General features: G+C 42.4%; 2 protein-coding genes and 1 non-coding gene across 4 annotated transcripts; all 3 read left to right on the top strand.

The window, feature by feature from the left end:
- The first annotated feature begins 1,032 nt into the window (after positions 1–1,032).
- On the top strand, positions 1,033–11,713 carry ahcy (adenosylhomocysteinase). 2 transcript variants are annotated; one of them, XM_088388741.1, is made up of 12 exons: positions 1,084–1,199; positions 2,092–2,272; positions 3,661–3,851; positions 5,321–5,396; positions 5,798–5,950; positions 7,399–7,511; positions 7,862–8,069; positions 8,603–8,690; positions 10,182–10,299; positions 10,490–10,612; positions 10,811–10,882; positions 11,262–11,713. In XM_088388741.1, exons 3-12 carry the CDS (start codon positions 3,717–3,719, stop codon positions 11,391–11,393), a joined length of 1,218 nt encoding a protein of 405 aa, XP_088244867.1. In that variant the 5' UTR covers positions 1,084–1,199; positions 2,092–2,272; positions 3,661–3,716; the 3' UTR covers positions 11,394–11,713. The 2 variants fall into 2 exon arrangements, with proteins under 2 accessions (XP_088244866.1, XP_088244867.1); XM_088388740.1 differs by lacking the exon at positions 2,092–2,272 and having other exon boundaries at positions 1,033–1,199.
- Positions 6,081–6,159, top strand: LOC148390335 (small nucleolar RNA SNORA17). Its single transcript, XR_015861511.1, has one exon. It is a non-coding gene; the product is annotated as a small nucleolar RNA SNORA17 (small nucleolar RNA).
- A 5,528-nt stretch (positions 11,714–17,241) lies between the features above and the next one.
- On the top strand, positions 17,242–20,548 carry LOC148390333 (uncharacterized). The gene is made up of 3 exons (XM_088389833.1): positions 17,242–17,400; positions 17,964–18,021; positions 18,486–20,548. The coding sequence occupies exon 3, from the start codon at positions 18,907–18,909 to the stop codon at positions 20,329–20,331; it is 1,425 nt and encodes a 474-aa protein (XP_088245959.1). The 5' UTR covers positions 17,242–17,400; positions 17,964–18,021; positions 18,486–18,906; the 3' UTR covers positions 20,332–20,548.
- The last annotated feature ends 1,241 nt before the right edge of the window (positions 20,549–21,789 follow it).

Genomic DNA, 21,789 nt, shown 5'->3' with positions numbered 1-21,789 from the left:
GTGTGTGTGTGTGTGTGTGTGTGTGTGTGTGTGTGTGTGTGTGTGCGAATGTGTGCGCGCGCGCGTGCGTGTTAATGTGTCTAAAATAGATGAGCAGGTGGGGGGGAGCAAAAAGTGCAGTGATTTATAATGAGGGTCTGTCACTCAATGATCAATCCGAAGTAAAACATTGGCTACTTTGTGATTGTTTCAAGTTTAAGGTCCAATTGCATTTTGCTAGAATGATCCACCAAAACAACAAAAAGTTTAGTGGCATACAATTGTATTAATAACCAATAAACGTTTTTGTAGGGCAAGTGACAAATAGGACTAATGGGGTGAAAAGTTAACAAATGACAGCCAAAGTGGATCAAATCACACCTCAAATGAAACCTCATCAAGAGGGTTCCTGTCCTATGACTGTTTCCTCAATGCCGCCACGATTAATACAGCAAGGACCCCTGGTGTTTGACCAAATTTGAGTTTACCAGTTCAATAATCAAATTACAACAAAGTGCATCGAGTCATACCTGATATTCAAAATTCATGATGAGACCTTTCAGATTTTGTTTATTTTTCAGTGTACCAAAAATGTTTTTTTTTTTTTTTAATCATTATGACACAACGGCAAGCTTGGAAGATGTGAGTGGAGGAGACAGCTGTTCACAACATGAGTGCTAACCACAGCTGGGTTCTGAACACATTCAAACCTTTTTGGTTGCACGCTTATACTTTGCCGTACTGAGAACTCGTAGCGACGGGGATTCAAAGGCTCCACGCAAGTGCAGGTCAGTGTTTTATAAGTCTGCCCATCTGTATTTGTGTCCGTGTGTTTGTCTTCAGTTGTACATTTTCACTTAAAAACACAGGACACCGTTAAATAAGATGTGTCGTAAGAAACGATTACGTGAACTCAAGCTGTCAGTTTCCACACCAAACTAGTGGCAGGCAACCACATGCGGCACTTGAACGCATCATTTGCAGAGGCGTGTCCGCACCATTCAACGAACACGTCAGTTATATTTGGTGTTGTCGTTCAGCCAATTGGAAAACATAAATCGCCCTCCAAGCACCGCCCTCAATCTTGAAAAGCACGGCGACGTGTTTAGGTGCCTCCTCTCCGCCTCTACTCATCGGCCAGGCTGTCGCCACTTCACCCAACCAAGCTCGATCAACACGCGAACTCGCAACCATGTCAGAGAAAATTGCCTTCAAAGTTGGTCAGTGTTGAATTTAGTTGTTCTCTTTAGGTCGAGTTTTGCGTGCGTGTGTGGCGATGTTTTTAGGGCGAGTTAGCGCGCTAGCATGAGCGAGGGGCACAATCACTACGAGATCAGAAAAGCTTTTTACGTTTGTATAGTAACACTTGTTCTCATAATAACCTCGTTTCTTTCTACGTTAACAATCCGCGTTTTGAATTGCAAAGCGCTTATGTGTTTGGATCGTTATGGAGATTTTTTTGGACAGCTGCTTGTTCAATTCCGCAGCGTGTAAACATTTTTGAAAGGAATCGTCACGATGAACCATCAACTGCCTAGGATTTTTGGATGTTGTAGTTTGTGGGTGCGGTAAATTGCTCACAGGACGTATGCCTGCGAACTGCCTTTCCCATGATGCAATATACCACGCCCCCTTTATGGTGGACAGAATGACAGCAGCAGACTGTTGTAGTGCCACACGTGCTCACTACCAACTCAAATGCCAAATTAAAGTAAATCAATGGTCAACGTATTTGCATATTATCTAACTAAAAAAAAATCCACAAAATTGTACTTTAATGTATTAATAAAGACACATTTGGGTTAAAAGCACATGAGTGAATAGCAATCCATCAGTGTACCAATTCTACATACCATTAGATAATTTCAAAATGTTTTCAAAACTTTTACTTTCATACTCACATCACCTATTTTTTCAATTAATATGGAGTGTTTTTTAATACCGCAAGTACAAAATTCCTTTGTTTATTTCATTATCTTTTGTTGTGTGTATTTCATTGCAAATTTCATTATTTTTTTCCATACTTTATTGCAAAACGTTTCTACACAAATGTACATGTTATTTTTTACATAAATACGTGTTCTCCCCCGTGCCTGCGTGGGTTTCCTCCAGGTACTCCGGTTTGCTCCCACATTCCAAAGGCCGACTGACCACTTCAAATTGTCCGAAGATGTGCTTGTGTTGTTCATCTGTGTGCCTTGCGATTGGCTGCTGACTGCTTCAGGGTGTTCCCCGCCTATTGCCCAAAGACTACTGGGATAAGCTTCAGCATGCCCAGGATCCTCATGAAGAGGTGTTACAGAAGACGAATGAATAATTGAACAGCCACACTCTCAGAGATAGTCTATAAATCCTGAGTGCGAATAATTTATTTTCTAAAATTCCTTCACATTTTACATGGTAATGTCACATTGTCTTGTCCTGCAAAAATGAGTCAAGTCAGTTGAAAATTGCATGTTGCTCAACAGCATGCGGTCAGATAAGAGCAAAGGGCCAAAGTCCGTACAAACCGTTAAAATTTAGCCTTGTTTCATGCGTCCAGCATTCCGGCCAGTGGTTGATTTACAGACTGTCAATTTGTGAAATGATGGTCCTCCAGTCCCTGACTTATAATTTTTTTCTTTTTTTTTTTTTAACCATGTCACCACCAGTTTATAAGTTGCAACAATCAATTGACAACTTATCAATTTAAATGGCCAAACATGCAATTACTTTCTGTAGTCCTTCATGAAAGCATGTATTTAATCAAAATGAAATGTTTACAAACACGTGCTTTTATTTTGAAAAGTAATACATTTTAGGTACGATTTTTTTTTTCCTGATTCATCCGTCAATTTGGAAATAATCAGCAGATTTTAATTGTCTACAAGGCTTCAGACAAGCTTTTATTTCCTTATCAGGAGTCCAGTAAATCTAAACCTGAAATTTTAGGGTGAAAGTAGAAAACTTGTGGTAAAACTGAGGGAATCACTCAAATACACTGTTTCTTTTCTGTAGTCCTTCAGAAAGGGAGACTGATCAAGTTGCAAACTGCTTATTTTGGGGGTAGAAAAAGAAATCAAACTTTGGCTGATTTTCTAATGATGTTATGGACAGAAGCACAAATTGAATCATCCTATTTGCCAGCACATTTTCTGCTTAGTCCATTTGAAATGTCCTGGTTTTCAAGAATAGGTTTCAGGCCTTTGACTAAATGTTCCTGGTTCTTGGTAAAGTCCCAATGATTGTCACACACACATCTGGGTGTGGTGAAATTTGTCCTCTGCATTTAACCCATCCCCGTGTGATTTTAATCCATCCCCTGGGGGAGAGGGGAGCAGTGAGCAGCAGTGGTCCCGCGCTCAGGAATCTTTTGGTGATCCAACATCCCAATTCCAACCCTTAATGCTGAGTGCCAAGCAGGGAGTCAATGGGTCCCATTTTTATAGTATTTGGTATGACCCGGCCAGGGTTTGAACCCACAACCTTCCAGTCTCAGGGTGGACACTCTCGCAGCAGGACACTGAGCTGGTAAACTGATGATTTGTGGGCCATTTGTTGCATGTACCACTAGTGATACTTGGGTGCTCTAGTGGTACACCAAGAAATTACTGCCAAAGTTGAGACGACTTCAATTCCTGACTTTAAAAGTGAGGATGACTTGCTAATAATTCTTTTCTTTCCCCCTGCCCTGTCCCTCAGCTGACATCAGCCTGGCCGAGTGGGGGCGCAAGGCCATCGACATCGCCGAGAACGAGATGCCGGGCCTGATGAAGATGAGGGAGCTGTACGGCGCCTCCAAACCTCTGAAGGGCGCCCGGATCGCCGGATGTCTGCACATGACTCTGCAGACTGCCGTGCTCATTGAGACGCTCACCGCCCTCGGAGCCGAGGTCCGCGCTCGCCCGCTCTTCTCCGTTTGCGTCCGCTTGATTGCGCAGTCGGCATTGGCGCAGCGTCCGCGCGTGTCCTGCGAGTTTGCCCCTTGAGGCAGTGCAGCTCAGCTGTCGGTGTTAAAGCTGCGTTAAAAGGTGACTGAGAGCGAAGGCCGAGTCAACGCAACTAAACATTGGCGATTCGTCTTTCAAATCTTTTTGTCCAGCTAATCATTATTTTAGTAATTGATTGATCTGTCTTTTTTCCCCCTCATTCCTTTACTAAATAAGAAGACATTGTCTGAAATTGAGGGTGCAAACTGTTTAAATTGATCACCATGCACTTTTAGGTTTACTCCATAAAATGTAACAGCTGATATTCAGAGTACACAAAAGATTTGTGAGAATATATAATGTCAATAGGGTGAAATTGGAGGATTTGGAGTAGTCCATACAAGTTGTTCAATAATTTGTGATGAATGATGAATTATTGCACCGACGTGTAAAATTCCGACCACATTGTTGAGTAGGAATTAGTTGAAAAATTCTGGGCATTCTTGGATAAATAGCTTAGTTTTTTCTGTATTGTATTTCATATTTCATCGCCAAAATCCGACACCGCCTCTCACTGCCGCTGAATCCCTCATTCATGCCGTCATCTCATCCCGGCTTGACTACTGCAACTCCCTTCTCACTGGCATCACTGCTCACTCACTCCTTAGACTTCAACTAGTCCACAACTCTGCTGCCCGCCTCCTTACCCACACCCGGTCCTGCGAACACATCACTCCCATTCTCCACTCTCTTCACTGGCTCCCCATCAAAGAGCACATCATCTACAAGATACTCCTCCTCACCTTCAAAGCCATTCACCACCTGGCTCTTCCTTACCTATCAGACTCCCTTATCCCCTACCGCCCCACCCGTCCCCTCCGATCCTACACGTCTGACAGTCCCAAAATCCAAACTCGAATCCTTCGGTGACAGAACCTTCTCCTGCACAGCACCCTGACTCTGGAACTCTGTCCCTCAATCTATCTGCGACTCACCCTCACTCATATTTAAGTCCCGTCTAAGAGCTTACCTCTTTTCTCAAGCCTACGACCTCCCTTACCCATAACTGGTGTCCTCTTCCTAACTTTATCCTATTGTCTCCTCCCAGTCTCCCCCCTGTACATCCTCGCCTTGTTTCCCTGTAAGCGTCTTTGGGTCTTTGAAAAGCGCTATACAAATTTAATGAATTATTATTATATATTTTAAAGAATTAATTCCCAGAGAAAACAACTTCTCGTACGTGAACACTTATTTTCCCCTCAACACTATTTCCTTGAATGTAGGACTTGAATTTTTGCACAGGAAAACACAATTCAATAAAAACTTAGACCTTCTTGAAAATACATATTCCCAATGAGAAAACCTAACTCCCCCCCCAACTTATTTTTGTCCTTTAGGATCTGACAAGTTGTCACTGTGTGTTTGTATGGCAGGTTCAGTGGTCCAGTTGTAACATTTTCTCCACTCAGGACCACGCTGCAGCGGCCATCGCTAAAACTGGCGTCCCAGGTAACCCAGACAGCTTTTCCTTGGCGGGCTGCCTCCACTGTAGCACTGAGCGAGAAAGCAGAAGAGAGGGGCTGGACAACTTTGAATATTGTCTTCTTGTTGTGCGTTAAAGTAGAAGTTGGAGTTTTGAGTTACAGACTTAAATAATTACTGTTGACCTGCTTATAGTGTGTGTGTATAGTGTAGTGTATTAATTTTGTGTGCATGTGTCTAAGTGACAAACGGCGTGAAGGAAGCACACATTGCCTCCTGTTTGGAGAATTGTTTGAAAAGTGCCCTTGAAGGAGTTTGATGGTTGTAAAATTGGTGTGTCTTTTGACCTGTTGCGGGCGGATGGAACGCAACCCCCGCAAATCAACGGGCAGCTTAACTTTTTGACTTGCCTGCAAACTTGTACACAGTGTACGCGTGGAAGGGTGAGACGGACGAGGAGTACATGTGGTGCATCGAGCAGACCATCTTCTTCAAAGACGGGCAACCTCTCAACATGATCCTGGATGACGGTGGCGACCTCACCAACCTGGTCCACAGCAAGTACCCCAAACTGCTCCAAGGTGAGTCTACAGCGGCGCTTCTCGTCGGAGTCAAAGTGCTGAGGTTAAAGGGACTCTTATGTGTCGGGGATTGAACGGCAAGAGGATTGCGCTCCGCCGAGCACACGAAGAGCCTTTTTCCGTACTCTAGGATGCCCCTTGAGGCGTTGCGGTGCAGCAGTCGGTGTTGCCATCGTGTCAGAAGACGGCAGAGAGCAAAGGCGGTTATTTGCGCCGAGTCGACAACGGTGACGGCTTAGCGTTTTTTCGACCGATTGCCGACACGTGGCCCTCTGACAGGGATGAGAATGGCAAGTGTGAAAAACCACTGAAAAGTAGCCGGGGTCTGGGAGCCGCATGCCCCCATTGGGGAGCCGCAGGCCCCCATTGGGGGCCGCAGGGGGCCAGGGGCCACAGGCCCCTATTAGGGTCCGCAGGAGGTTAAGCCCCCTGGAAACTTCTGGATTTTGGCAGTATAGCAACCATTGATTTCATCTCAATTTCAACGGTTTTGTTAAAAAAATATTCCTGCTTGGTGGGCTACCAAGGTGAATATAATACAGTCAAACCTCGGTTTTCAACCACAATCCGTTCCAGAAGGTGGTTCGAGAAGTGAATCGGTCGAATTCCGAATCTATTTTTCCCATTACAAATAATGGAAACATTTTTAATCTGTTCCAAGACTTTAAAAAAAATGCCTTTTTTAAGCCTTTTTTCATTTGCGCATTTTTGTCCGATTGCGCAACTGCAGCGCACCGCCAAACGCGCGACTGTAGCGCGCTGCCGACCGCGCAACTGTACCGCGCTGGTCGCATTATTGCGACAGAGCCGTCGCTGAAATTTAGAAAATATTTTTAAAGTCCTGATGTACTTTCTCAGTGCGCAAGGAGCTTAATTTGGTCCAATCGTGCAACCGCAGCACGCCGGGTGCTCACTGTCGCATTGCTTTAAGAGCGTCTTTGTGTTTTAGGATAGCTTTACTGCTCCGACTTGCTTTCTTTGGAGGCATGATTAGGTGTTAATACAATCCTCAAGGTAACGAAAATACAATAACGAACGGAGTCAGTTGGCATCCGGACCGTGTGGTCGGGTTTTCTCGGGTCCTTTCGGCTTATCTTGCGAGGTTCGACCTCTGAATTTTGTTCGACAACCGAAGCAAAAAAATCTCGAATTTTTCGTTTGAATTCCGATTTGTTTGAGAACCAGGACGTTTGAAAACCGAGGTTAGACTGTACATCAAAATGGCACAAACCGTTCTGGAGTTTTTCCTTTCAATGAAAACTATTAATTTTTTGCAACATATATCTACAACCACATATCTTGTTATCAAAGAACACTCATCATACCTATCTTTCGGAAATGAATTGTGAAAGATATATTATAAAGATATAGTTAGCATATAAATCAAAACAAGACAAATGTGCTTTCTCTGAACGCCACGTACTAAAGCGGCGGCGTGTGTTCCCCAGGCATCCGCGGCCTGTCAGAGGAAACCACCACGGGCGTCCACAACCTGTACAAGATGATGAAAAAGGGAGAGCTCAAGGTGCCTGCCATCAACGTCAACGACTCTGTCACAAAGGTACTAAACCGCAACGTGACACGCTTGTCATCGTACCATTCTTACAACCAGATACCGTATTCTGGCTTTGTTTTCCCTCAGCAAAATCCTTTGTCATCAAACACTAGAAGTCTTTTATTTTTTCTGAAGAAGAAAAAAAAAAAAACCTACACCCTTCCCCATTTAGACAAATTTTCTAAGATTCATTGAAATTGACTAATTTTGATTTTGTATGTCCTGGGCGAGTTGAGTGGGTAGTTGCAAATTTTATTTTATTTTTCTTCTTTTTTTAACTCTGAAGCAATGTCAATGTGAGTAAATGCGGTGAAAATGAGCGCGAGGACTGACCGGTGTGGCCGTCTTGCTCTCAGAGCAAGTTTGACAACCTGTACGGCTGCCGCGAGAGCCTCATTGACGGCATCAAGCGCGCCACTGATGTGATGATCGCCGGCAAAGTGGCGGTGGTGGCGGGCTACGGCGACGTGGGCAAAGGTTGTGTCCAGGCGCTGCGTGCCTTCGGAGCCCGAGTCATCGTCACGGAGATCGACCCCATCAACGCCCTGCAGGCTGCCATGGAGGGTGAGGAGCAATTTTGACATTGTCCGTCTGTGATGAATCTCCTTAATAAGTCCCAGTGTCCCATTACTGGTCAGCAATTTTTAGAACAGAACTAATTGCCTACTTGCCAGAGTCCTCCTGAGAAGGGGGAATAAAAAGCCGAGGGCCACACACACGCCATTAGCTCAATAAAAAACGTTCCTTTAGCGAGCCCTGCGATCCAAGTCCCCTAAAAAAACAAGAGATTCATTACCAGTGACTGAGCATTTAGGTGTTTGATGAAACCTTGATTTTTTTTTTTTTTTTTTTTTTTAATATATATATATATATATATATATATATATATATATATATATATATATATATATATATATATATATATATATATATATATATATATATATATATATATATATATTTATTTATTTATTTTATTATTATTTTTTTTTTAAAATACTGCCTGGCGTGCTCAATCTCTGGAAGGTGCCGCTTTGACGATAACCTAGTTTTGGAACAGTGGTGTGCAGACTATTCCTATGCAATGTACCTTGCAGGCTATGAGGTGACCACCATGGATGAAGCCTGCCATGAAGGAAACATCTTTGTCACCACCACCGGCTGTGAGGACATCATACAGGCGAAGTAGGTGGCGCCGCAACACTTCTACTCCTGCACACGCGTAACTCATCACAAATCCACAATTTGGCTTTGAAATGCGATAGCATTTGATTTCACATCAATTGATACCAGATTATTACTATACTATTATTAAACTTTTTTTTTGTTGTCATTTTCCCTGCAATGACTGCGTTTCCACAGTAGATGGGGAAACGCCCGCCCGCGCATTTACTCCCGGAAGCAGTGTCAGAAAGTTCGGTGCACACTCACAAGTGCGTGTACGTACTCAGGAGTACAGACCCGGCGCACTCCGCGCTCTATTTCTATCAGTGCCGAATTTTGAGTGTGGGCTGTGACGTCAGCATTCTCGTAGTTCGTGCGCTGAGCTTTCAGATAGTTTTACGCTAAAGCCACCCACAAACCTTCCCCTGGAATCCTTCCATTAAAATGAGTGGCCCAAGGAAAAGAAAGGTGTGTTTAAAAGTGTGTGTTTAAAAAAAGAGTGGACAATTTGGCTCGACCGACGTGTGTGAGCAGACGTTCAGCCACGTGAACATGAACAAAGCCTGTCACAGATTCAGGTTAACTGACCAAAACCTCGGCTCTATCCTAAGAATTGCCACAACAAATTTTACTCCAGACTATGATGCACTAGCAAAAAAAGGGAGACCAACTACACTGTTCCCACTGAAAATGAAGGGGAGTTTGTTGTAAATAAATGCATTTTGAAAATCATTTGTACAAATAGCAGGGATTGAAACTAGCAATCGTTCTCATTTTCAAACAATGCAGGATGCTCAAGGACATTGATGCACCACCTGTTTGCGACAAATGTTAACTTTTAAAGGTTTTAAACCCAACTTTAAGGAAGTGTTTCCCATTTTCTCACCTCTGTCACCAGGTGTTTGAGTTTGCTCTGCTCTGATTTTCAGATATCCGTCACCATGTTGCCGTTTTGATTTCTTTATTACTTTTAGATGTATTCTTTCACTCATTCTTCAAGATGATGTTTTTAGTCAGAATGTTTGCCGTTATGTGATTTCGCCTCATAATTATAAACATCTTTCATAAATTTGACCTGCAGCCGCTGAAGTGATGGAAACTGTTATTCATAATAACAGTGTCATAATTAATGAGAATCATTTAATAGTTTTTTGGTGAAATAGTTTTTTTTAATGCTATTAATAAATGCATTTGGTTTTTTTGTTGTTTTTTTTTTGAATATCCATGCTTTACTACCTACTAAAGGCCAAAAAAACTTTTATGCAATAACCTTTACATGTCATTTATGTTACTTCACACAAGCACTACATCCATCTACTCCTGGATCGGCCCCCGAGTCAAAATTTAGAACCCAATTTGGCCCGCAAGTCAAAAGGTTTTCCCACCCCTGATCTATACTGTAGTACTGACTCTAATCCGTCCGTAGCGACTTGGGTGCTCATCCTTGGTCATAACACAAAAGGTCTTGCTGAGGTGTTTTGCTTAAGGTTTGTTTTTTGTTTTTTCTTGCAGGCACTTTGAGAGCATGAAAGACGACGCCATTGTGTGCAACATTGGACACTTTGACTGTGAGATCGACATGAGCTGGCTCAACCACAACGCTGTAGAGAAGATAAACATCAAGCCACAGGTCAAACACGTTAAAAATAGAACAGTACACCGGCAATGTGATATTTTTTTATCCTCTGCAAGGAACTCCAAATAGTGCAAAGGAGTTGACGACAACGCCAGCTGATATGCTTCAAAAAGATGAAAGACCATGGACTCAAACGACAAAGGCAAACTGGAAAGGCTTAAGAGCTGCTTCTTTATGGCTGCAGGTGGACCGCTACCGGATGAAGAGTGGACGCCACATCATTGTGCTGGCTGAGGGCAGGCTGGTGAATTTGGGCTGCGCGATGGGACACCCCTCGTTCGTCATGAGCAACTCCTTCACGAATCAGGTGCCCCTAAGCATCGTCACTATATCGACAGCCCTGGCGGCTCGACGCAAAACGTCATGCTTCCTATGTTGGCTTTTCCTTTGAATGTTAAGAGAAAAACATATGTTTCGCCAATCATATGTTGAAATGAAATTTTGTGGAGTCAATACTATGAAATGAGCCTTATGTAGAGTATTTCCAACACTTTTGTGTGTTCAGGTTCTGGCTCAGATCGAACTGTGGACCAACAATGACAAATACCCCGTAGGCGTCTACTTCCTCCCCAAAAAGGTCAGATGGTGCTTAATACTACTGTTATTCTGGTTGTCATTTAGGGTTCCTGTTTGCTTTGAGGTTTTTTTTTTTTTCTCATCCATTTTGTTTAATATTTTCCTTTATGGTTTCTTTTTTAATGCCCCCCCCCCCCCCCCACATGTTTTTTTTGTTTTTTGTTTTGTTTTTTTAATTATTTTTTTAATTCCCATTTTGAGCTCTCGTCTTTTTTAGTTTGGTTATTTCGTTTTTATTTTTCTCAGCTTTGTTTGTTTGTCTGTCAGGCTTCCCCCCCCCCCCCCCTTTTTTTTTTTGGGAAGAGTAATTTTGGTTTAGCTTTCATAAACAAAGCTGTGACGTTTGGACCCGTTTTGTTTGCTTTTGTGCACACGTGCAGTTGGACGAACAGGTGGCGGAGGCCCACTTGGACAAGCTGGCCGTGAAGCTGACCAAGCTGACTGACAAACAGGCCAAATACTTGGGGCTCCCCGCAGAAGGACCCTTCAAGCCCGACCACTACCGCTACTGATGCTGGCAGCCAGAAAAAGTGTGGCGGTCTCTTGGACTCATCTGCTGCCCTTTGCTCTTTTTAACTGAATCAAATTAAGCCTTTTCCTTGGAGCATTTTTAGCTAGCTAACTAACTACTTGCAGTGGCCTTCTGCTAGTTAGTACTTGTCACCCACCAAGCCTTCTGTCAGGTACAGGGGAGGACAGAGAGGATTTCTGACAAGGTCTTAATATGTAATGATTAATGAATTTAATTTGACTTGAACCACTCAGCTCTGTCAACTGACTAATATTGCAACATTACTGATGATTGTGAACAATAAACTTGGGAATTTCCTTATTTTTTGTTCACTATCAAGGTGTCTACACAATAGGTATTATTGTTGAAAGGATGGCAAGGAATACTATTCCTCATTGAAAGAAAAAAAATGCAATACAGTTTGAATTATCTCCTTTACATCGCAGGTGTTTTGAGCCAACCAGGAAATCTTGACAGTTTACCCACTCAGTCTTTTCATTTGAAATCTCAAAATGATAAAAGCATTCAAGGCTCCAAAGAAATTTGCATTCAGCTTCACATGCAAAGGGCTTATGGCCACCTTCTCGCTCTGCCCCTGGTGCAAAGGTTCTGCCTTCAACACCATTGTGCCACAAAAACTCATCTGCAAACTCGACAAGCTGGGCATTCAAGGCTCCAAAGAAATTTGCATTCAGCTTCACATGCAAAGGGCTTATGGCCATCTTCTCGCTCTGCCCCTGGTGCAAAGGTTCTGCCTTCAACACCATTGTGCCACAAAAACTCATCTGCAAACTCGACAAGCTGGGCCTCAGTACCTACCTCTGCAACTGGCTACTGGACTTCCTCTGTCAGAGGCCTCAGGTGGTACGTGTTGGCGACAAAATCTCCACCAGCATCACGCTGAGCACGGGGGCCCCCCAAGGCTGTGTGCTCAGTTCGCTGCTCTTCACCCTGCTGACGCATGACTGCACTGCGTTCTACAGCGACAACCGCATAGTGAAGTTTGCTAACGACACGACTCTGGTGGGTCTCATCACCAAGGGCGACGAGACTGAGTACAGGTTGGCGGTTGACCTTCTGACCGCGTGGTGCAGGGACAACAACCTCCTGAACGTCAACAAGACCAAGGAAATTGTTGTTGACTTCCGGAAGGGTCACACCCAACACCTGCCGCTGACCATCGACGGTGCTGTGGTGGAGAGGGTGAGCAGCACCAAATTCCTGGGGGTGCACATCAGTGAGGACCTCTCCTGGTCCGCCAACACTTCGCCAGTGACGGCGAAGAAAGCTCAGCGCCGCCTGTACTTCCTGCGGAAACTCAGGCGAGCAAGTGCTCCTCCGGCCGTCATGACTACATTCTACCGTGGCACCATTGAGAGCGTCCTCTCCAGTTGTATCGCTGTCTGGGGTGGTAGCTGCACTGAATGCAACATGAAGGCCCTGCAGCGCATAGTGAACACGGCTGGTAAGATTATTGGTGCTTCACTCCCTTCCCTGTAGGGCAGGGGTGGGCAAACTTTTTGACTGGCAGGCCAAATTTGGTTCTAAATTTTGATCGGGGGGCCGAACCAGGAGCAGATGTAGTGTTTGTGTGAAGTAATAGAAATGACATGTAAAGGTCATTGCATAAAAGGTTTGTACTTTTAGTAGGTAGTAAAGCATGGATATTCAAAAAAAGCTTTTTGAAAACAAATGCATTTATTAACAGCATTAAAAAAATATTTCACCAAAAAACTACTATCAGTGATTCTCATTAAACACGACACTGTTATTATGAATAATAGTTTCCATCACTTCAGCGCCTGCAGGTCAAATATGTTTATCTAATGAGGCGAAATCACATCAAACGGCAAACATTCTGACCAAATACATCAACTTGAAGAATCAGTGAAAGAATACTTCTAAATAAAGTAATAAAGAAATCAGTAGTATTGATAGTGTGGTATATGGTTTTTGCTGCTTCGCTGGTCTCCAAAAAACACTCGGTGGTCGGTGGCTGTTTTCAGACGAATGAGCACTTAAGGGACCACGGCTGATTGGGAAAATATTTTATTCAACTGATGTCAGAGTGAAGTCTTTCCAAAAAGTTGAGTGGCCCAAGGCATGGATGTAAAAAAGCCCTCCCCCCAAAAGAGGGAGCGAGCGAGCCCGCGCTAGAGCGAGCCCCCGCTGAAATGAGAGACCCCTGGCACCCGCTAGAGCGAACCCCCTCTTGTCAGGCCCGTAGCTTTTATACCTGACAAGAAGCTGATGTCACGGCTTTGGGTAACAGCTGTAGTTTTCAATCTACTAGTTTACTTCAGTCCTAAAAAGGAGATCTTGACCAGCGCTGTTGGTGATGGACGACAACAGCCACTTTACCTTATTATAGGATTGCACACATTGCTGAAACTGAATTCTCCCTGGTCACGGACAACTGGCCCTTCTATCTTCTACTAAGTACTTGTACACTACTGAAACTAAATCTTCTCTGTACAGCAAATATAGTTTGATAGTCTTACTGATACTATTGGATCATCTAATGCAACATACAGATACGCCTAAAGTTCAAAATTCACTTCAATAGTCTCCCTTTTTTGCAAGTGCATCATGGTCTGGAGTAAAATTTGCTGTGGTAATTCTGAGGTGTCGGTCCGTTAACTTCGAGCTGTGACGGGCGTTGTTGATGTTCATGTGGCGGAACGTCTGCTCACACACATAGGTCGAGCCAAATTGTCCTCTCTTTTTTTTTTTTTTTTTTTTTTTTTTAAACACTCGGCACTCAGTGTCCACCTTACTTTTCCTCGGGCCACTCATTTTAGTGAAAGGATTCCAGGTGAAGGTTTGTGGGTGGCATTAACGTAAAACTGTATCTGAAAGCTCAGCGCGCGAATTACGAGAATGCTGACGTCACAGCCCACACTCGAAATTCGGCACTGATGGAAATAGAGCGTGTGGTGCGCCGGGTCCGTACTACTGAGTACGTACACACACTTGTGAGTGTGCACCAAGCTTTCTGACACGGCTTCCGGGAGTAAATGCGCGGGCAGGCGCTTCCCCATCTATTGGGGAAACATACTAATTGCAGGGAAAATGACCCCAAAAAAAGTTCAATAATACAATTTATTCAGGTTTGCCGGGCCGGATTAAACGGCCCCGTGGGCCGGATGTGGCCCGCGGGCCGTAGTTTGCCCATGGTGCTGTAGGGCATTTACGCCTCCCATCTCGCCGGCAAGGCGGCCACGATTGTGAGTGATGTGAGTCACCCCGCTCACTCTTTGTTTGATCTTCTGCCCTCTGGGAAGAGGTACAGGAGCCTGCGCTCCCGCACCGCCAGACTCACCAACAGCTTCATTCTCCAGGCTGTTAGGATCCTGAACTCTCTTCACCCTTCTGCGTAGCGTCCTGTACTTATTTATTGTGTTATTTGTTTATTATTTATTCATCACTCTTATTTGTTCATTGATTGTGCCTTCTTGTTTTATTTTTCTTTTGCTGTTTACTTGTATGTACATTGTGAACTATGTCTTGTCACCGTGGGATAGTGGGAACGTAATTTCGATCTCTTTGTGTGTCTTGGCATGTGAAGAAATCGACAATAAAGCGGACTTTGACTTTTGACTTTGACTTATATATAAATATAAATACATATATATCTATATGTCTTCATAGACGTCTATGTAGACGTCTATTAGACGTCTGGTCTCGTAAAGACCTAATTTAGATGTCTAAAATTGGTTACGGTATAGACCTAAAATAGACGTCTAAATTAAAAACATTAAATATGATCATATTCTGAAATTTTAATGTCTGAACCAGTTGTAAATTGTATAAATAATGTACAGAAGTTGTTTGGATTTGTGTTTAACAAGCATATTGATCCGTACAAGTGAATTGGTTATTTCTGTAACTGTTACAGATATGGGCAAACTACGGCCCGCGGGCCACCTCCGGCCCACGGGGCCGTTTAATCCGGCCCGCCAAACCTGAATAAATTGTATTATTAATTTTTTGGGGGGGGGGGTCATTTTCCCTGCAATTACTATGTTTCCCCAGTCGATGGGGAAGCGCCCGCCCGCGCATTTACTCCCGGGAGCCGTGTCAGAAAGCTCGGTGCACACTCACAAGTGCGTGTGCGTACTCAGTAGTACGGACGCGGCGCTCTCTGCGCTCTATTTCATCTGTCGGTGCCGAATTTCGAGCGTAGGCTGTGACGTCAGTATCCTCGTAATTCGCGCGCTGAGATTTCAGATACAGTCTTACGCTAATGCCACCCACAAACCTTCCCCTGGAATCCTTCCATTAAAATGAGTGGCCCGAAGAAAAGAAAGGTGGACACTGAGTGCCGAATGTTAAAAAAGAGTGGACAATTTGGCTCGACCTACTACGTGTGTGAGAAGACGTTCAGCCACATGAACGTCAACAAAGCCCGTCACAGATCTAGGTTAACGGACCGACACCTCGGCTCTATCCTAAGAATTACCACAACAAATTTTACTCCAGGCTATGATGCACTAGCAAAAAAGCGAAACCAACAATACTATTAATTTCTTTATTACTTTATTAGATGTATTCTTTCACCGATTCTTCAAGATGATGTATTTGGTCAGAATGTTTGCCGTTGGATGTGATTTCGTCTTATTAGATAAACATATTTCATAAATCTGACCTGCAGGCGCTAAAGTGATGGAAAATGTTATTCATCATAACAGTGTCGTATTTAATAAGAATCACTGATAGTAGTTTTTTGATGAAATATGTTTTTAATGCTGTTAATAAATGCATTTGTTTTCAAAAAGTTTTTTTTAATATCCATGCTTTAGTATCTACTAAAAGTAAAAAACTTTTATGCAATGACCTTTACATGTCATTTATATTACTTCACACAAACACTACATCCATCTGCTCCTGGTTCAGCCCCCCGGTCGAAATTTAGAACCCAATTCGGCCCGCAAGTCAAAAAGTTTGCCCACCCCTGCTGTAACCTGATATAGACATCTATTTTAGGTTATTTTATAGACGTCTAAATTACGTCTACATATAGACCTGAAATAGACGTCTATTTTAGGTTATTTGAGGTTATTTTATAGATGTCTAAATTACGTCTATATGTAGACTTAAAATAGACGTCTATATTAGGTTATTTTAGGTTATTTTATAGACGTCTAAATTACGTCTGTATATATAGACCTAAAATAGACGTCTATATTAGTTCTATCTGTAATTATTAACTATTAATTAACTATTTAATTTTGTCATCTATTTTAGCTAAAATAGATGAAAAAAATTAAATCCATCAAATATGATCATATTGAAGCCAAAACAAACATGTTTTAAACAACCATTGATCCGTGTAAACTTTACACGGATCAATGGTTGCCCCAATGGTTACACTGTAAAGTGTCACTGGGGCTAATATATGACAAATTAAATCCATAAAATATAAAATATTAAACCCAAAACTATTCTGTAAGTTGTATAAATAAGTAGTTTTATTTGTGAAGTTGTGATGCTTTGTTGTGATGCTATAGAAAAACCTAAAATAGATGACAAATTTAAAATATAAAACTCTGAATCAGCTGTAAGTTGTATAAATAATGTACAGAATTTTCAACAACTATTATTAATTTTAACCACACGTCTACTTGTAGAATCTACAATGTAGATTGTACATGTGGGGGATTGAATAAAATAAATTAGATAGTGTACGCCCAAAAAACGGCTCATCAAGTGGAGCAAAATAAAATAATTATTTTATTATTATTTATTTTATTTGTTATTTTTTATTTTATTTTATTAAAGTAAAATAAAATATCAACTTGCACGCATGTTTTGCCTCTCTCCACGAGGGGGCAGAAATTCGAGTTTTGGGTTAAAAGTAATCGCTTTTATTTCCGGTAACGGTTTGTCTGGTAATAATTTTAAAATCCAGGAAGAAAGAAGCGCCGATTGGTTTCGTTCTTCAAGTTGTGAAAGAAAAAGAACAGACCAACTTACTTTTCTGTAAGACAAAGAAGGGCTGCATTTAGGTACGTAATAATTTTGAACAGAGCATGGTCTGTATGTTTCAAGAATGTTTTTGCGAGTGGTTTGTTTGTATGTGTTTGTTGGGGGCTGGTTAGGTAAAGTTAACATCCTTTACTTTTTAAACGTGGTTAAAACTTATTCCTCTTACGTTTTTAATGTAAGGCATTTTATGTCGATTGAAATGTAGACCCATATAAACTACTTTTGCTCGTAGTTGGAGTGAGCGTGTTTTTCCGGGGTGGGGCTTATTCGCGGGGTACAAAGATGTTACAAAACTCCGAATGAGCTTTGGGATGATGGCATGGCAAAGATGTAATTTCCCTTTTTTACCCATGTACTGATTTGTGACTCCAGATTTAGCTCAAGGAGTGGCACGTGAAAAAGTAGGTGTTTATCTTCTGATGCCATTAAAATGTGCACCTAACTTTGTTTTGCGCTCAACAGGCCTTGGAACTCTAAGGCAAATCACTTCAAAAGTTAAAATTGTGTTGTGTCATGTTATTAACAGCGGTTAATGGGTGAATTGTCAAATCAGACCTCTTCTTTTTCCCTTTCCCCTTTTCAGACTCCAAGCCTGGAGATAAGAAGAGCATCTGTATTAAAAACTGACTGGACTCCACAAGGTACAGATTTATTTTTGATTTATTCTTGATTGTAGTAATACAAACTGCCTTGCATTATCTTTGGAAATTTATCTGTTATTGGTGGTTTGAATATACTCATGTATGCTTAGCGACTGTCGCGCATGTGCAAAAAGTGTATGTTGTAATTGCAATCTTCAATATGGAACTTGCATTTATAACATGTCATTCATTGCCTTGACTTTCACACTCCGGAAACCATGGCGGATGTCAAAGTGCAAAAAAAACCCCAGGTTTACCCTGTACATTTTCATCATTTGGATAACAACTTTTAAGCAAGCAATTTTCTCAGTACTACCGTATTTTTCGGTAAATAATAAAAAAAAAAAACCTGTCTGTTCGTTCCTGTACGATTGCTTCATGTTCGAAATGTGCGACTGACAAGGAAAAACTATTTTACAGGTAGTCATGTTTTTTTCCCCCCCATATTCATATTTCTTTTACAGAGTAATCGCAAGGTCTACAATGGGTGGTGCCTGATGTACATCGAGTTCATCTTTGTAGAAGCTGTTGGCGACACGCACAGAGGCCACGGATGATGAAACAAGGACCACAATGGCTTTAAAATTAAAACGGGCTACAGCGCTGAGTAGCAAAGGGGGCTATCAAAAGTCCATAAGAGCGTGATGTTTATATTGTTGTGTTTCGCCGAGATGGTTGTTTTGTTTGATATGTCCTACTTAAAATATGTATATATTTATATTGTTGTAACATAGTAGTTTTGTTGTATTAAATAGCCCCCATTTTTTAATACTGTATGTATAGTTTTACATTTTTATTCTCTTGCCTCCTCTGACTGCACGTCCCTGATTATATATATGTATATATATATATATATATGGGGCCACCATCAGCCACCTCCTCTACATGGATGACATAAAGCTGTACGCTAAGAACGAGCGGGACATTGACTCCCTGATCCACACTACCAGGATCTACAGCTCTGACATCGGAATGTCATTCGGACTTGAGAAATGTGGCCGCATGGTGACTAAAAGAGGAAAGGTAATCCACACAGAAGGGGTCTCACTCCCAGAAGGAACAATAGCAGACATTGAGGACAGCTACAAATACCTTGGAATTCCACAGGCAAATGGCAACCTTGACGAGGAAACAAGGAAAGCAGCCACAGCCAAATACCTCCATCGAGTAAGGCAAGTCCTAAGAAGTCAGCTCAATGGCAAGAACAAGTCCCTAGCCATTAACAGCTACGCCCTACCAGTAATCAGATACCCTGCAGGAATCATACGGTGGCCAAAGGAAGATATACAGACCACAGATATCAAGACACGGAAGCTCCTAACCATGCATGGAGGGTTCCATCCCAAGTCCAGCACCCTGAGACTGTACACTAGCCGTAAAGAAGGAGGCCGAGGACTAGCGAGCGTGAGAGCCACTATCCAAGATGAAACATCCAAGATCCATAAGTACATCAGGGATAAGGCCCCAACGGATCACGTGCTCAGTGAATGTCTCAGACAATGGGCATCAAAGGAAGATGAGGTGCTGGAGGGACCATCATGGGAGGACAAGCCCCTACATGGGATGTACCACCGAAACATAGCTGAAGTGGCTGATATCCAGAAATCCTACCAATGGCTAGAAAGAGCTGGTCTGAAGGACAGCACAGAGGCACTGATCCTGGCTGCACAAGAACAGGCCTTGAGCACCAGAGCAATAGAGGCTCAAATCTACCACACCAGACAAGACCCCAGGTGTAGATTGTGCAAAGAAGGTCCTGAGACAATCCAGCACATAACTGCAGGGTGTAAGATGCTGGCAGGTAAAGCATACATGGAGCGCCATAACCAAGTAGCTGGAATCGTGTACAGGAACATCTGTGCAGAGTATGGACTGGAAGTCCCAAGATCCAAGTGGGAAACACCTCCAAAGGTGGTAGAGAATGACCAAGCCAAGATCCTCTGGGACTTCCAGATCCAGACAGACAGAATGGTAATGGCGAACCAACCGGACATTGTGGTGGTGGACAAAGAGCAGAGGAAAGCCGTTGTGGTTGACATAGCCATCCCAAATGATGGTAACATTAGGAAAAAGGAACATGAGAAACTTGAGAAATATCAAGGGCTCAGAGAAGAGCTGGAGAAGACCTGGAGAGTTAAGACTTCAGTGGTACCTGTGGTCATTGGAGCACTAGGGGCAGTAACCCCCAAACTGGAGGAGTGGCTGAAACAGATCCCAGGAAAAACATCTGACATCTCAGTCCAGAAAAGTGCAGTACTAGGAACAGCAAAGATACTGCGTAGAACCCTCAAGCTCCCAGGCCTCTGGTAGAGGACCCGAGCTTGAAGGGAAAAAAGAGACCACCCACGGGGGGTGAGGAAAAGTTTTTTATATATATATATATATATATATATAATATACGTATATATATATATATACGTACATATATATACGTACATATATATATATGTACGTATATATATATGGCATGCCGTTCAGGAAATTAATATTTGAATATATTGAATGAATCTTGAATATATTGAATGAACTTCGGAATATATTGAATGAACCTTGAATATATTGAATGAACTTCGGAATATATTGAATGAACTTCGGAATATATTGAATGAACCTTGAATATATTGAATGAACTTCGGAATATATTGAATGAATTTCGGAATATATTGAATGAACTTCGGAATACCAGCTCAGTGGCCTAGTAGTAGAGTGTCCGCCCTGAGACTGGAAGGTTGTGGGTTCAAACCCCGGCCGGGTCATACCAAAGACCATAAAAATGGGACCCATTGCCTCCCTGCTTGGCACTCAGCATTAAGGGTTGGAAATGGGGGGTTAGATCACCAAATGATTCCCGAGCGCGGCACCGCTGCTGCTCACTGCTCCCCTCTCCCCCAGGGGATGGATTAAAATCACATGGGGATGGGTTAAATGCAGAGGACAAATTTCACCACACCCAGATGTGTGTGTGACGATGATCATTGGGACTTTAACTTTAACTTAACTTAATATATTGAATGAACCTTGAATATATTGAATGAACCTTGAATATATTGAATGAACTTCGGATTATATTGAATGAACCTTGAATATATTGAATGAACCTTGAATATATTGAATGAACTTCGGAATATATTGAATGAACCTTGAATATATTGAATGAACCTTGAATATATTGAATGAATTTCGGAATATATTGAATGAACTTCAGAATATATTGAATGAACTTCGGAATATATTGAATGAACCTTGAATATATTGAACGAACCTTGAATATATTGAATGAACTTCAGAATTTATTGAATGAATTTCGGAATATATTGAATGAACTTCGGAATATATTGAATGAATTTCGGAATATATTGAATGAAACTTGACTGACGTCATCATTGCCGCCATCTTGCACATGCATTTTGTTGCTGCCGCAATTATGAACCAGTCAGCTCGCAATATCGTGTCAGCTATTCTTAGCAATGATGACATTGTCAATGCACTGGCGAGTGCTTGTACCACCCAAAATCCCCCGGAGACACATGCCCAGCAATATCATGCTTTGGACGAAGAAGTCCAGGCTGCTTTTAATCGGGGCGGTTTAATGTCAGACAATATTTTCACGGACCATATTCACGGCTCAACGTGCGGTTTAAATTAACCCTACCTATTCTTACTTCTTCTGTCTTGGGCCCTTTCTAGTGAACGGGCGTAGATTGTTGTGGGGCACTGCTGTGAGGTCGATGGCAAGCTGAGGTTGCGATGATTAACAGAAGCCTGGTC

The sequence above is a fragment of the Syngnathus floridae genome, chromosome 11 (genome assembly GCF_059516105.1).
Source record: "Syngnathus floridae isolate MCC-2025c chromosome 11, RoL_Sflo_1.0, whole genome shotgun sequence".
Classification (NCBI taxonomy): domain Eukaryota; kingdom Metazoa; phylum Chordata; class Actinopteri; order Syngnathiformes; family Syngnathidae; genus Syngnathus; species Syngnathus floridae.
This window is presented reverse-complemented; position numbering and strand designations above follow the sequence as displayed.

What these genes read in the sequence shown, in the direction of transcription:
- ahcy (XM_088388740.1), top strand. Translation starts at nt 1,172, where the DNA reads ATGTCAGAGAAAATTGCCTTCAAAGTTG. An exon ending in AGATAAACATCAAGCCACAG is followed by an intron (nt 10,300 to 10,489) that starts GTCAAACACGTT and finishes TTATGGCTGCAG; the next exon opens with GTGGACCGCTACCGGATGAA. An exon ending in TCTACTTCCTCCCCAAAAAG is followed by an intron (nt 10,883 to 11,261) that starts GTCAGATGGTGC and finishes GCACACGTGCAG; the next exon opens with TTGGACGAACAGGTGGCGGA.
- LOC148390333 (XM_088389833.1), top strand. Translation starts at nt 18,907, where the DNA reads ATGGATGACATAAAGCTGTACGCTAAGAACGAGCGGGACATTGACTCC.